The sequence below is a fragment of the Aquarana catesbeiana genome, linkage group LG08, assembly GCF_042186555.1.
Source record: "Aquarana catesbeiana isolate 2022-GZ linkage group LG08, ASM4218655v1, whole genome shotgun sequence".
Lineage (NCBI taxonomy): Eukaryota > Metazoa > Chordata > Amphibia > Anura > Ranidae > Aquarana > Aquarana catesbeiana.
The window spans coordinates 281,367,335-281,383,471 of record NC_133331.1 but is presented as its reverse complement, the minus strand read 5'-3'; the positions used below and the strand labels follow the sequence as shown (position 1 = coordinate 281,383,471).

The 16,137-nt window shown below is 43.5% G+C and overlaps 1 protein-coding gene across 4 annotated transcripts; it reads left to right on the top strand.

Moving 5' to 3' along the window:
* The first annotated feature begins 38 nt into the window (after positions 1-38).
* Positions 39-15,767, top strand: LOC141104548 (uncharacterized). 4 transcript variants are annotated; one of them, XM_073594152.1, is made up of 8 exons: positions 189-335; positions 3,886-4,031; positions 6,482-6,614; positions 6,740-6,830; positions 6,975-7,086; positions 7,368-7,418; positions 10,272-10,373; positions 14,652-15,767. In XM_073594152.1, exons 5-8 carry the CDS (start codon positions 7,035-7,037, stop codon positions 15,044-15,046), a joined length of 600 nt encoding a protein of 199 aa, XP_073450253.1. In that variant the 5' UTR covers positions 189-335; positions 3,886-4,031; positions 6,482-6,614; positions 6,740-6,830; positions 6,975-7,034; the 3' UTR covers positions 15,047-15,767. The 4 variants fall into 4 exon arrangements, with proteins under 4 accessions (XP_073450254.1, XP_073450253.1, XP_073450252.1 ...); XM_073594153.1 differs by lacking the exons at positions 189-335; positions 3,886-4,031 and adding an exon at positions 39-150; XM_073594151.1 differs by lacking the exon at positions 3,886-4,031 and having other exon boundaries at positions 194-335.
* Positions 15,768-16,137: the final 370 nt, after the last annotated feature.

Sequence of the window (16,137 nt, the reverse complement as noted above, 5' to 3'; positions counted from 1 at the left end):
CTTATACCCCGCCCATTGGGTTTCTCAGCTCAATCACTAGAGGTTAAAAACCCACCAAACACTTTTTTTCCTTCAGAAGAGATGCGGCCATTTTCTTGTAATGCAGACTCCGAAAGCTTTAGAAAAGCAATACAGATAGTTCATGATGCGGTAAATATTTTTATTTTACATTGCAGACGATGCCTTAAAAAAAAATTACATCGAGAGTTCAGCCCAGTACTGATAGATGGGCGGCCATTTTGTTGTAGCTTTTAGGAAGCTTTAGCAAAGGCTCTGGAGCTTCAAAGGAAGTGTGTAATTCCGGATATCCGGTGCCCGGTGAGGAGGAGGAGGAGGTAACTGTTGTTAAACTGACACTAAGAGGGCGATTGGATGTGTGTCTGTGCATTAATACTACTAATACATTCAGTGACCTGAGATATATATTGTAGAATTGGCGTGCACATGATGTTAGTTTATTTTTGTGGAGGTTAAAAGATAAGTTCCCCTTTCTGAAAAGTAAATGCACATGTTTTGCAGGAAAAAAAAAAAAGCCAATTTCTTATTTTTTTTCACACAAGCCTGCAGAGCGTTACACTCTGCGATTACTGGATCAGGGGTGCAATGTCCGGCTCCTGCAGACACGTCCTCCGGCTTTCTTATGGGCTTTCAGCTTGAACGCTGCAGGAAGTGTCAGTGGACTACAGAGGGAGCTTATCAGTGCTCTAGCAGTTCCTTGGAAACTCGCTGTCTGCCGCGGTGGAAGATGGGACTTGTAGTTTTTCTTATTCACTGTGAATGAATGCTGGCGCAGTGAAGCCGCACAGCCCTGACGATTTTAAAAATGTGACAGTAGCTGCGGGGGAGAGGATTACCCACTGGCCAGCACTGGGAGGGGTGTTAGGCAGAGATGGGGGTCTGCGTGAACATGTTTGAAAGGGGAACCTGTCCTTTAATCTGATTGTTCTATCTACTTGCCAGTGTGCTGCTGTTTATTAGTGTTTAAGTGATTGTAAAGGATTTTTTTTTCTTTTACATAACAAACACGTCTATACTTACTTTCTCTGTGCAATTGAATTGCACAGAGTGGCCTTGATCCTCCCTCCTCTTCTCGGAACACCCACCAGCGCTCTTGGCTCCTCCTCTCCAACAAGTGCCCCCAATAGGAAGCCACATCCCATGGGGGCACTCGTGTGTGTGTGTGTGCTCGCTCCCGAGCCCCACTGTGCCATCCATTGACTCTGCCCCACTCCTCGCTCCCTCGTCACTGGCTTTGATTGACAGCTGTGGGAGCCAATAGCACAGCACTGGATCGAACGAGGGCTCAGGTAAGTAAGTTAGGTAAGGTGGGGTGAGCGGCCAGTACCAATGCCTAAACATTTTTACCTTGCACTGTCGCTGTACTAATGACACTGACATCAGGGGCAATCAAAGGGTTAAATGTATGAGAGTGCTTACTTACTGTGGGGGGAGGTGCTTTGACTGGGGGAAGGCACAGATCCATGTTTCTGCTTAACAGGAACACAGGATCTGTGCCTTCCCCTCTGACAGAACAACAATCTGCCTTGTTTACATTGTCGTTCTGCCACTGTACCATGTAATCGGCAGGTGCGCGGCCACCCTGCCGCAGTATATGTGTGTGGGGTGGTTGGGAAGAATTAAAGGTAAAAAAAAAAACGTTTTCAGTTTCTCTGTGCCCCCCTCCCCTGTATGAAGAGGAAGAGAAGGGAGAAGAGATCTAGCGCTGTGCATGGCTGCATCTATTCTCCCCTCTCTTCCTCTTCACACAGCATTCGAGCAGCAGGAACCATTGACTCTTGCTGCTGTCAATCAAATGCAGTCAAGAGGAAGTGGGGGGTCGGGCCGAAGTCCCGCTGTGGAAGTCTATGGAGCGCGGCTGCGTACACACACAGGTCGGTAGCAAACGGCTTGGTATTGGGACACGCAAAGAAGAGATGGAGCCAAAATCGCTGCCGGGGACCCATGAAGAGGAGGATTGGGGCCGCTCTTTGCAATACCACTGCACAATGCAGGTGAGTATAACATGTTTGTTATTTTAATTAAAAAAAATAGATAAATTCTGACTTTAGTAACACTTTAATGCAAGAAATGCAATTTAAAAAAATGTTTAGGGATTAGAACCACTTTGAGCTCAGGCGTGTTCGGATCCTGCACGAGGCCACATAGCCTTTGACGTTGTTCTTGTAACCAGACCAATGAAAGGAACATGGTAAAAGTTCTTCAAATCCCCAAAACGCCCAGCAAGTTTGGTGTCATGAACCAACCTGAGGGCTTCAACCCAAACAGATTCAGGTACATAGAGATAATGAATCCAAAGGTCGGGTTATTGTCCTCAAGTGGATGATTGAGAAGTGGGTCATTGCTATGCCCCTCTTTGAGAAGATTCAAGAATGCCTAGGAAGTTCTTTTGAGGCAGTTGTTTTCTTAGAGAGGCCCAGACAACATCTGTGATAAGTGATCAGTCCAGTCAGGTGACAATCATGTCTGTGCAGTGTCTGCACCAAAATAGCTAGCTCTCAAGAATTCCACCAGGAATTAAGAGACTAGCTTATCTGGGTTCATTGCTTACAGTTTTTCTTTGCTCAGAGGAAAGGTACCCAGTCCCTGCAGGGTGGCACCCTGTGCAATGATATGTTTGCTTGTGGACCGGTAGGGTGCTGCACAGCTCCAGGGCAGTGATTCTTAGCTTGGAAATCAGGTACATGAAGGCCGTTCATGGGAGAGCCCACCATGATGGGTAAAGAATGAATCCCCAGGGCGTCCTGTGGTCAGAATGGTAAGTGCCCTGGGGTAGTAGCTGCTGGTACCAGCTTATAGCTCCACCTCTGCCATCTCTGCTATTTCTGGGACAGCTTCCTCTAGTACATTTGTGTCAAGGGGGCTGTGACAGCTTGGAGGGGACTAGGGGCTAGCCTTCTGATTATGGTCCATGGAGGAGACTGGGGAATTTGTCTGCTTTTCCCGGTCAGATCATGCTAAAGAGCTCAGTTCAGCCTCTGGTCCAATGGAGAGAATAGATCTTTCTCGAATGATGGACAACAACGTGATGAACGCTGAGTGCGAGGCTTGGATTAATTCTCTGAATAAAGACAATAAAGCTTCCCTTCTGGAGTGGATGGAAAAGTGTAATAATTATCCTGTACAGGTTATTGGTCAGAGAAAATATGTAGGCCCTCCTGCGGACTGAATTGGAGAAGCTTCACTTGGGACAGAAATATTTATCAGCAATCTCCCCCAAGAAATCTAGATAAGAAAAATTAATTTCACTTTTACAGACTGCCGTAACATTGTATTAGTTTTGTCCTATGATGATTTTCTAGTGGACAGAATACACACATGAGAGATGGTTAATGAGATTTGGACAGTCCTGGATCTTCTTTCCGGGGAACTGGTGTCGAACGGTCTGGGTGGGCATCGATTTGAATCACCTAGGCTTGTCTAGATCAGTGGTTCTCAACCTCAGTCCTCAAGTACCCTCAATGGGCCATGTTTTCAGGTTTTCCTTTACTTTTTTACAGCTGCTTTAAATCAATATCAATGACATGGTATTGATAAGAGCTATTTTATCTAAGAGAAGTTCCCAAAACATGGCCCGTTGGGGGTACTTGAGTACTGAGGTTGAGACCCACCGGTAGGTGACAAGTTGTGAATTGGCTAACTGTTTAATTTGATTACTGTTTATGTTGGCTGTTCATTAGATGTTCGATATACTGATGATATTACTGTTTACAGTTTGCATTGTTTAGGGTAACGTGATCAAGCTCTTACCTGATTTTGTGTGATATATTTTCTGTGTAAATTTACAATAAAGTTAGTTCCAGTTGCACCTAATCCAGTGTTATCTAGTTCTTGGGTGCAATGCTCAGCTATAATTTCTGGTTACAGAGTGGAGGAAGGTGTAGGCGGTCTGTCACAGAGGCATCTTTATCTGCTATTGCTGATTTACCACACCAGCTCTCCAAAATATTGTCTGGCTTGGACTGTCTTGGTCTTAAGTGGAAGTGATAGAGGAGGAACAAATGGAGGACAAGGTAAAGGGGAAGAGCTCGCTGGGATAATATGCTCCTTTTCTGAGGAATCTATCTCTGAAGATCCCCAGGGTATATCTAAGAACCTACTAGGCCTTTGTGAATTTCTTTGTAGAAGTTGTCTGGACTAATTTAAAACTACTGTTTTGTGCAAGGGCTGGGCTCACCCCGACAAGGTGTTTGTTCCGCCAATAAGATGCTCATGTGTTCAGTCTATGAGATTTAAGAACACTTCTGACAAACTTCTTGAGGCCTTATTTAAAACTTAATTTGCTCTGCTGGGAGCTGCTTTACAACTGGCAATTGGGGCTGTAGGCATTTACCAAAGCCTTGAGGTTTGGGCATATCGCCTGACAAGAGAAGGATCCTACTAGTGGAGATACCGAATCAAGCAGGAACATGAAAGATTTCCCATGTTCTCTCAGCTTCTTAGTGGAGGATTTGAAGGATTCCATTCAACAACTTTCTTGTTTAGGGGTCTGGTCTGTGCAGGATCCTATGGCTGAAGTGTTGGTCGGTTACCCTACAAAAAGCATGTGGAATATTTACCCTTCCAAGGGGAGTGTTTGCTTAGCCTTGCTTTCTAATCGATTTACAGTTGTCATATGACCTAGATCTTTCCCAGCCTGTCTGCAGGGAAACATAAGCAGGAGGAGCTTCTAGTCTTCTGCTGCTAGTCACATGTTCAAAATGAATTAAAAAAAACAGCCTTTGGAATACAGAGTGGAAATAAATAGTTAATATCAATAAACTGTTTTAAATTGTCATACAAAGATATCTTTGAAATAAAATGTTAATTATTTTGTAGCTATAACATGATATCAGCAGATTTCTGCCAGTCACAGGCTGTTTGTTACGTCCTCTCCAGCCTGTGTCTTAGAACAGGGAGGTGAAGCTTCCATCAATCTACATGTAATATCCCACCCCCATTGTATTTAGCTGGTTAGTGGGCATGAAGGGGGAGGGAGGTAGGGAGTGGGCTGTCATTTACCACCGTGTATACACCCACATATGTGGCTCTATAGTCACATGGGCTGCTCAGATGTGATAGGGAGGAAATGCTTAGTATAGAAACTCACTGAAAGCTGAGAATATGCAGAGTTGACACCACAGCTGCAAAATCCCTAGCTGAATTGAGAACATGGACAGAAGGTCTGAGATAGAGAGCAACAGGATCAACCAGGTTTTTTGCAGAATACAGAAAACAAATCTCAGTGACTGAGTATGAACAGCATGTAATACACCATTTATTGATAGTATTTTGTGATGTGGGTTTAGTGACACTTTAAAGCCTATGGTTCAGAAACCTTCTGCACTGTCCACTTCCAAGAAGCTTTCTTTTTGTTACTTTCAGGCCTCGGGCTTCAAGCCCAAGGCCCAGACACAATTCTGCAAGAAGTCATGAACTGCAAAGCCCTCCAAGCTTGGGGACAAGTCCTCTTCCCAAGGAAGGGGTGCCCCACTCACTCTGGAGGGGGGACATTTTTAGGCCTTTGTAGAAGTTTGCCAGGGGGAGAATTGCTGAGTGAGTCCTCAACATGGCTTGAAGTTACAAGCTGGGATTTGGTTCAGTGCAGAGCTGTACAGGTTCTTCTCCAGGTCCAGGGACCCTCAAGCATTCACAGTGGATGCTTTGGTGACTCTTTGGGATCAGTTCTCCCAGTTTTTCGCCATTACAGGTTTTACCTCGTCTGTTTTTCAGGATTCAAGTGGAAGGCATTCCAGTGATACCGATTGCCTTGGCCTGGCCCATGAGGCCGTGGTACTCCAACATCATAACCCTGTTGGTGGGTGAACCATGGATCCTTCCTGGTAGGCCACATCCTGGCAATTCCCCAATCTGGGGTCAATCAGGGATTGGCCTTGAGCAGAATCAAGGATCAGAGTTTGGCCTTGGTGGTTTGCTTTTAGATATCCATTGCTTCACATTCCTTTTACATGTATTTGTACAAGCAGTCACGCATATTTTTTCCACCGGTTAAAACTGTTGACTCTGTGGGACCTCAGTTTGATGCTTTCTGTTTTACAGAAGTCTCCCTTTGAACCCATCCAGGATATTTCCTTAATCCTACTGACATGGAAGGTTTTGTTTCTGGTTGCTATTACTTTGGCTCAGATAGTGTGGCTGCTCTCACTTGTAATGAACCACAGACTCTGGAAAAGTCTGTCTTCTCGTTAAGTCTTCAGTCATTGCAATGGCATGTCCATACTTAATACTTCATCTGTTTAACTGCTGGCTATCCTTTCTTACCAACTTCTCAAAGCATAAATGTTTTTTTCAGTGAGTTGGCTCTTCTCATGTTCAGAATAAGACAGTTAAGGCTGTTTTCAGAAGTATCCTGAGCCTTGGTCTGTTTGACTGCGCTAACCTGGGCTGGAGGGTCTGGTAGGTGAGACATGTTTTATACTGGCCTGTTTTGCTGCTACATTTACTATTTTGTTTTGTTTTACAGATACACTTTTATTGATTACATTATATTGTGAAAGTGAACCCTACAGTCCATGTTTGATTCTAAATTTTGAATCCAGACTTTCATCTGCACAACAACATCTTGATGAATAATTGGCCACCCCTCATTTCATCAGGTAAGAAGAAACTTTTATTTCATGTAAAGGAAAGAAGCGTATTGAGGATGCCTCTAGATACCCACATCCTCTGATATAAAGACATAGAAACATGTAATCAGTCAGTGTGTGTGTGTTTCCTACAGGTGGATCCAGTAACAGAAATCCAGCAGAGAGAAGCCCCAGTTATTCAGGGATTCCACCCAGGAACATCATAAGACCATAGGCTGTTATCAGGTAGATGAAATTGAGGCTTGTGTAGAATGCTATATTGTATATTTCTGTGTAATCAGTTAAGGGTCTAACTAGATCTAACAGTAATATTGTTCAGTTCAGTCTCAGACAATTCAATGTGCTGTTTCTAATTTCTTTATTCTTCAGTATAAAAAGCTGAAACGTATTAAAACTGAAATTAAAGAGGAGGCAGAAGAGCCGTATGTGATGGGTGATGAACCATGTAAGGAGAAGGAGATCCCTCCAGAGATCAGCACAGGTGAGGAATAAACACTAAATCCGGAGAGGAGTCCCACATTCTCACTACAACAATCTCTTCTTCTCCCCCCTCCTCTGTCAGTAGACAGTAATGGGGAGACAGTATGTGCCCAGTGGGGGAGTCAGGAGCCATCAGCCTCTATTAGACTCCGGCTCTCCTCCTCACATCATGTCATTGTGTGTTACCAGCCAAGAGACGTGACCAGTCTCCCCCCACACACACTCTCTGGGGTCTCTCATACATCTCAGTACAGGGGGCTTCACTCTTATCTTTATTCACAGACGCAAGAGAAAGGATTAAAAAGGAGGAAATTCCTATAGAGATCAGCACAGGTGAGGAAAAAATCCAAAAAACTGACCCAGGAAAAAAAGTCTAGATTTGCAACATTTTAACAATTTGTCACAGTCTCAGTGCCAAATTTAACACAGCAGTGCACCAAATTCAGAGGCACAATGCTGTGCAAAAACAGCACCAATCTTGACATGACGGATTGCACCTACCGTGGTATCAGTGCAATTCCTATGATTGTAAACAGTCTTGTATAGGTTTTTTTTCTTAGTTTTACATACTTTGTTTGTGTATATAAATGTGTGTGTGTGTGTGTGTGTGTGTGTACCTATATATAAATATATGCACAGTATCTCACAAAAGTGAGTACACACCTCACATTTTTGTAAATATTTTATTATATCTTTTCATGTGACAACACTGAAGAAATGACATTTTGCTACAATGTAAAGTAGTGAGTGTACAGCTTGTATAACAATGTAAATATGCTGTCTGCTCAAAATAACTCAACACACAGCCATTAATGTCTAAACCGCTGGAAACAAAAGTGAGTACACCCCTAAGTGAAAATGTCCAAATTGGGCCCAAAGTATCAATATTTTGTGTGGCCACCATTATTTTTCCAGCACTGCCTTATCCCTCTTAGGCATGGAGTTCACCAGAGCTTCACAGGTTGCCACTGGAGTCCTCTTCCACTCCTCCATGACGACATCATGGAGCTGGTGGATGTTAGAGACTTTGCGCTCCTCCACCTTCTATTTGAGGATGCCCCACAGATGCTCAATGGGGTTTAGGTCTAGAGACATGCTTGGCCAGTCCATCACCTTTACCCTCAGCTTCTTTAGCAAGGCAGTGGTCGTCTTGGAGGTGTGTTTGGGGTCGTTATCATGTTGGAATACTGCCCTGCGGCCCAGTCTCCGAAGGGAGGGGATCATGCTCTGCTTCAGTATGTCAAAGTACATGTTGGCATTCATGGTTCCCTCAATGATCTGTAGCCCCCCCAGTGCTGGCAGCACTCATGCAGCCCCAGACCATGACACTCCCACCACCTTGCTTGACTGTAGGCAAGACACACTTGTCTTTGTACTCCTCACCTGGTTACCTCCACACACGCTTGACCTCATCTGAAGCAAATAAGTTTATCTTGGTCTCATCAGACCACAGGACATGGTTCCAGTAATCTATGTCCTTAGTCTGCTTGTCTTCAGCAAACTGTTTGCAGGCTTTCTTGTGCATCATCTTTAGAAGAGGCTTCCTTCTGGGACAACAGCCATGCAGATCAATTTGATGCAGTGTGCGGCGTATGGTCTGAGCACTGACAGGCTGACCCTTCAACCTCTGCAGCAATGCTGGCAGCACTCATGCGTCTATTTCCCAAAGACAACCTCCGGATATGACGCTGAGCATGTGTACTCAGCTTCTTTGGTCGACCATGGCGAGGCCTGTTCTGAGTGGAACCTATCCTGTTAAACCGCTGTATGGTCTTGGTCACCGTGCTGCAGCTCAGTCTCAGGGTATTGGCAATCTTCTTGTAGCCTAGGCCATCTTTATGTAGAGCAACAATTCTTTCTTTCAGATCCTCAGAGAGTGCTTTGCCATGAGGTCCCATGTTGAACTTCCAGTGACCAGTATGAGAGAGTGAGAGCGATAACACCAAATTTAACCACTTTAATACCAGGCACTTTCCCCCCCTTCCTGCCCAGGCCAGTTTTCAGCTTTCAGCACTGTTGCATTTTAAATGACAATTGCGGAGTCATGCAACACTGTACCCAAACAACATTTTTATCATTTTGTTCCCACAAATAGAGCTTTCTTTTGGTCGTATTTGATCACTACTGGGGTTTTTATTTTTTGATAAACAAATAAAAAAAAGACCGAAAATTATGGAAAAAAAAGTTTTTCTTTGTTTCTCTTATAAAATTTTGTAAATAAGTAAGTTTTCTCCTTCACTGATGGGCATTGATGATGAGGCACTCATATGCAGCACTGCTGGGCACTGATAGGAGGCACTGCTGGGCACTTATAGGTGGCACTGATGGGCGGGACTGATGGGCACTGATAGATGGCTCTGATAGGCAGCACTGATGGGCACTGATTGGCACCTCTAATGGGCACTGGCAACCCTGGTGGTCATGGGTGGGCATCCTGGGGGGGCTGCACTGATAATCAGCGCAGACCCCCGTGTCAGGAGAGCAGCTGATCGGCTCTCCTCTAATCTATCTGTTGGTGCGAGTGAAGGAAAAGCTGATAAAAGGCTCTTCCTGTTTACACTGTGATTGGACACAGCTGATCATATGGTAAAGAACCTATGTTGGAGGCTCTTTACCGAGATCAGTGATTTGGTGTGTCAGACTGACACACCACACTAATGATTGCCTCGCTGTGTGCCACCGCGGCTTATCCTACTGGGCGTCATATGACTTTGCACAAGTCATTCTGCTATATGGCAGGCGGGTAGTGGTTAACACACCTGCTCCCCATTCACACCTGAGACCTTGTAACACTAATAAGTCACATGACACCGGGGAGGACAAATGGCTAATTGGGCCCAATTTGGACATTTTCACTTAGGGGTGTACTCACTTTTGTTGCCAGCGGTTTAGACATTAATGGCTGTGTGTTGAGTTATTTTGAGGGGACATCAAATTTACACTGTTATACAAGCTGTACACTCACTACTTTACATTGTAGTAAAGTGTAATTTCTTCAGTGTTGTCACATGAAAAGATAGAATAAAATATTTACAAAAATGTGAGGGGTGTACTCACTTTTGTGAGATAACGTCACGTGTGTGTGTGTGTGTGTGTGTAATATGTATGTAATATATTACATTACATAGAGTTGTGCTCTCTCATACATCTCAGTACAGGGGGCTTCACTCTCATCTTTATTTACAGACCCCGGAGACACTAGAAAGACTCCGAGAAAAGTTAAAGCTGAGGAGGACGAAGAAGAACATGTGAATACCAAAGGGAAAGCTATTCTAGAGATTGGCATTGGTGAGTATTAAACAATAAAACATAAGTCATATGTTCTTCTACACCACTCTTCTTGTTTTCTTCCTCTATCAAAGTTTATTATAACTTTAATTCATTACCTGGAGTTTGGATTGTGGATCTGGAGGCACTGAAAAAAGAAAGGGAAAACTCATAATCTGGTAATTTCTTCATCACAGGTTGGCATGGTGGCGTTGTTTTATCTCATCCTTAAAGTTAAAGAGGAGGTAAACCCTGATGGGTTTTACTTCCTCTTTATTTCCCTGCAAAGGTAAAGCATTATGTGTCACTTACTTAAAAACAAAAGCTGCGATGTCACCGATGTCCCCACTAGCAGCGAGCGTTCATCTTCACCCCTCTTCATTCCGGGGCCGCAAACTCCTGCTCTGACTGTCCGGAGTCGCGTGACGTCACTCCCATGCATGCGCGCGGAAGCCGTCAGTCACGGCATGACCCCCACGATCTGCGCATGCGCCGTAGACATCGGCACACGGCTTTATTGTAAATATGTACTAAACCGTGGAGATTTAGGAGATATTTCCAGGACCTACAGCTAAGCCTTAATTAAGTGCCTTGTCAGTGCAGCCATATCAGTGCCCGTCATTGAAGAAGAAAACGTACTTATTTTTGGCAGGTGGCCATGATGGTCACAGTATAGGACGCCAAAAGCAGAGGTGCCTCGTCACCGCCACCAAGAATGGAAACCACGCCCCACGTTGGAGCGACAGAGACTCGCGTCACCTGCCCACCAGCGCAAGTTGGTGCCATGACCGGAAAATTATCCGGCCGCATGGCAACCAATAAACAAAAGCCGGCGTGATATGATAAGTCATCCGACGGCCTTTGTGCGCTGGATGGCAAACCACAGGGGAGCCAAGGAACCCAGCCCCATCTAGTGGGTGGAAAGGAGAGGGCAGGCACAGCCATAGAATACAGAAAAGGAGCATAGAAGGATAAAATGACATCAATATTAATACAAAAGCAATAATACAATACAAACTGAATACAAAAATAGTATCTCAATTAAAGTTGGTAAAGAAAAATCAAAAACAAAAAGCAGATCGATTAATACAATGAAACTCCAAATTTAAGATAATAGGGACTGTGTATAAAGACATAAATTTAGAGGGAAAGAATCGCCACCATTAGCAGGTAAAAACCTATCCGATTGTCAACGATAGCAGTAAAGTGAAAGATACCTCAAGGAAATAGGAAAAACAACAATAGGAGACAATTATTGAATTATAGGTTCATTTCTGAGACCCCTGACTTGAATTCTTCTAAAAAGGGTCTAAATGATAGGGACTCATTTAGTCCTGGGGGATACATGGCGTTTAGGCGGAATGTCCACCTCTGCTCATGTTGGAGCAGAATCTTGTTCCAATCGCCATCACGTGTCCCCAGATGAATCCGATCCAAAATAAGAGAGGACATTTTTGGAAAAATATCCCCATGCACTACAGTGACATGTCTCCCCAAGGGGAGATCAGAATTGCAAGCTCTCATAGCATGAATGTGTCTATAGGCCCGTTGCCAAAACCCCATTTTAGTCTTGCCTACATAGAAACAGGAACACTCACAGGTACACCACGCCTTCTGTTTTACAATTGGCGTAGTGATTTGGTTGATATTTTTCTCCATTTGGTAGAATGGTAGGATAGTTTATGTGCATAAACCTGCAATAGTTGCAACCCCCACATCTAAAAGTACCCCATCTTTTACAGGGGTCTTTGCCTGAACTACCCTTAAATTCGCTGGATATCAGATTGTTCTTAATTGATCTAGCTTTTCTAAAGGTAAACGCTGGAGTCTCAAACGAAGGCACCAGCTATTGGATCTATAGTGAGCATGTGCCAATACTTTTTCACGATCCTCCTAATTTCTTTATGCTGGTTCGAAAACCTAGTATTAATCGAATAGGACCACTGGTTTTTGGCATATTGGTTTTATTGTATAGGAGATTGTGACGTGTATTGGCACATGCTCTCAGCTTTTTTTTTTCAAGCAAGTATGTGAATAGGCTCGTGCCAGAAGTCTTGTTTTTAATCCATCTGCCTCTCTTTAAAGATGGCATCCTCTGTGCAATTGTGTTTAATCCTCAGATACTGACTATACGGTATTGAGGTAACCAGACGTCGAGGATGGAAGCTATTGGCATGTAGGATACAGTTGCCTGCCGTAGGTTTTCTAAAGACTGCTGGTTAGAAGGCCGTCGCTATCCTTATGGATCTGGACATCCAAAAAGGTGATGGAGTCCATATCATAATTCATGGTAAAGTGCAGATTAAGAGTATTGTCATTGATGGACTCAACAAAAGATTGGAGTACTGTAGGTCAGTCAAACCACTCCAGACTATGAAAACATCATTGATATATCCATACCAGAGTACCACACACTCAATAAAGGGAGAGAGGTTCTCTGATATACTGATCATACGTTCCCACCCATCCCCCCAGGAACAGATTGGCGTAGGATGGGGCACAACAAGTCCTCATCGCTACGCCCTGCACCTGGAGGTAGTGGGAACCGTTGAATGAAAAATAGTTGTGTTATAAATGGCAATGCATCAACAATAAATTGGTTTCATGTACGATCGTATCGACTTGTCTGGGAAATGGTATGTTTGATGCAGGCTAAACCCTGGTCATGGGGGATTAAGCTATAAAGTGCCTCAACATCAATAGCAACTAATAAGGCTGTGGGGGGGCATAGAGTCCATCTATGTTTTGCAGCAAATGTGAGTGATCCATTTCCTGAGATAATTGGTCTACCTGAGGGATGCTGTACACTTTTGTGGATTTTTGGCAATGAGTAAAACGTAGGAGTACGTGGGAAGTCTGCGTATAAATTCCAAATCGTTCTTGGATATCGCATTGTTAGCATAGGCTCTGTCGACCAATTCATAAAATTCCTTTTGGAACCCCCTGATTTTGGTAGTTGAAATGTGGCAATACCATTGTTTATTTTTGAGAATTTTCTCGCACATATCAGTATATTTTTGATTGTCCATGATGACGATATGCCCCCCCAACCCCCCACCCCCCGTCCGAGGGTTTCACCGTGATCGGGGAGTTTGATGCGAAAGATTGAAGGGCATGACGTTTGCCTGTTGACAAGTTATTGTGACCTGTTTCACTTTAAGTCTTTTAATCTCATTGCATGGTAATTTAATGAATGCTATGACATCAGAGTTGGTGTTTAGTGCTAGGGATTTGTTGGATTTTTTTTTTTTTTTTTTTTCTTGTTGGGTGGGCTTATTTGATGTACAGCTGGTTCGGATTGGTCCAGAAGCTGGAGCAAGTGTTCCAGATCAATCCGATCGATCAAGTCAGGGGGGTCATTCTCTTCTAAAAGGGCAATAAGTTAAAATCTATAGCTTGCAATTCTTGTGGTTCAAGGCGAGAATTACTAAGTCCCTCTTTAGAGTATAGTTGCTTAACCATTTGCCGACCGCCGCACGCCAATGTACGTCCAAACTTTGGAGGCGGATATCGTTGTTATGGCGAGGCTGGTCCTTAAGTGGTTAAGGATTAATTTCCTAGTGAATAATTAAAGATCTTTTATGACCTCAAACATGTGGAGATCATTGCTGGAGCAAAAACTAAGACCTTGTGCTAAAACCTCTGTCTCCATAGGTGTTAGGATATGTGTGGATAGATTGACAATATTGAGGTCAGTCTCAAGTGAAGAATTAGAATTCAAATGAAGTGGTGATATGACATCTGAAGTTTGTTCAGTGTTTTCTCCCAAAGTGTCTAATCAGTGCGATTTGGACCAGTGTGCTGAGATAGAATGCAGCATGTCTGCATTTTATCACACCACGCTGAAGCACATGTGAATTAGACACATAGGGAACAATTGTTTCCTGTGTGTCCCTGCATTGGCTGATGTTTTACAGTATGGTAAAACATATGTCACTGTGTATAGTGTGAGCTGGCCCTAAGTGTTTTATGATCTCAACATTTTGTCTCATGCCGGTGTAACTGGTGGACTCAAAGCCGGGGGTTGGGGGGAGTCCCTGTGGTCTAACATCCAGAGAAAGGCTCCAACACCTCAGAAGTGTGGGCAATGATAGGACGTGTCAGAGCCACATACAGGTTAACATAATAAGAATTTGGTTGGAAAACGGGAGCGTCATTGAGTATTCAGTGCCTACTTGTACATGTGTTGAGTTTAAGATTTTATTTATTTATTTTTTTTTTTATTAATGCATTACAAAGTGTGTTTATTATTTTTGCCTGTTCTACATTGTCATTCCCCTTTACTTTCATTTCTTCCAGATGGACAATACAGATTGCAAAACACAGAAAAATATCCTACTACATCTTCAGGTGGTGACATTGCACGTGATGACATCACAGTCTGTGTTACAGAAGAAAACCCCATAATGTCAAATCAGCAGCCAGTATTGATGAGCGAGGAGAAGAGCTTTTCGTGTTCAGAGTGTGGGAAATGCTTTACTCGAAAACACTCTCTTATCGTACACCAGAGACTTCACACGGGGGAGAAGCCTTATCTGTGTTTGGAATGTGGGAAGTGCTTTTATTCTAGACCCCAGCTTCATGATCATCAAAAAACTCACCCAGAAGTGGCGGCCTTCTCATGTTCTAAATGTTTAAAACGGTTTCGCACAAGTCGGATTTTAGCTCTGCATCAGAGTATTCATTCAAGATAAAACTTTCTTAGGCGTTTTTTTTTTTTTTAAAGAAATTAAGTCTCAAAAAAACATGAAAGACCTCATAAAAGGTTGAAGCCGTACTAATAGTCTGAATGTGGGAAACGCGTTGCCGGGAGAGCAAGTCTTGCTGCTTATCAAAAAAACTCACACAGATCGTTTTCCATATTCCTCCTCTTAGCACGGGAAAATGTTTTAAGAGGGAATTTAAGTGGACCTTTTAGAAATTCTATCATGTGAATAAATTCCTTACATGTCACAATATAAGTATGATTTTTCAATACGCCCCTCGTTTTATCATCAAAAAGCTGTCTTAAGCCTTTACAGTGACTTTGCACAGGCTGAGATGATTCCGTCGCTCTGCTGCAAGCAGGACAAAGCGTGTCCTCAGTCTTCTCTCTTCTCCCCCCTATCCCCAGTGATCAGCCTGCCTCATTGTAACTTTGTAGTAAAGCTGCAGAAGGGGCTGATCTGTATCGGACATTTGTGAACACTGCCAAGAACTGCATATGTAGCAGGCTTTATATGATTGTGCTGGCAGAAATTCTCCCCAATATAGTTTAAAGAGTGCAATAAAAACCTTAGAGGTTTTAACTCTTCCATTCTCAATGCTGAATAAAAATGTCTGGAGTTTGGCTTCAAAGAGACTATATGTTGCGTCTATTGCATTTTTTCCTCTTTTAACGGTATTATGGTGAAAGAAATAAAAACTTTTGAAATATTTAATGAATATTTGTATTCTAATTTTCCCAGGAGCAGGAAACAGGAAGCCTGGGTTCACACTATTGCGATGCAGCAACCAGCGCAATTCCAGTGCCAGTTCCCGCATTGCATCTCCTCCGCAGGCAGTTCACACTGCCCTCTGCGAACCACTGCAGGTATCAATACAAAGTTAATGATACCCCCAGATCGGTTCGCAGGTAGCAGTGCGAACTGTCAATTCTGACAGGATCCGATTCCAGTGCGGGTAAAAAAAAGGTTCCTGCACCTTTTTTGTGCGAATCCAATGCAAGTTCAGCTATACAACTGTATGGCATGGCAGAATTCAATTTTACACAGACATTGCATGTGATTGGCAACGCAATGCGCTG

Coding starts and splice junctions, on each gene's coding strand:
- LOC141104548 (XM_073594153.1), top strand. CDS start 7,035: ATGGGTGATGAACCATGTAAGGAGAAGGAGATCCCTCCAGAGATCAGC. Junction 7,419..10,271: donor TCCTATAGAGATCAGCACAG/GTGAGGAAAAAA, acceptor CTTTATTTACAG/ACCCCGGAGACACTAGAAAG. Junction 10,374..14,651: donor TATTCTAGAGATTGGCATTG/GTGAGTATTAAA, acceptor CATTTCTTCCAG/ATGGACAATACAGATTGCAA.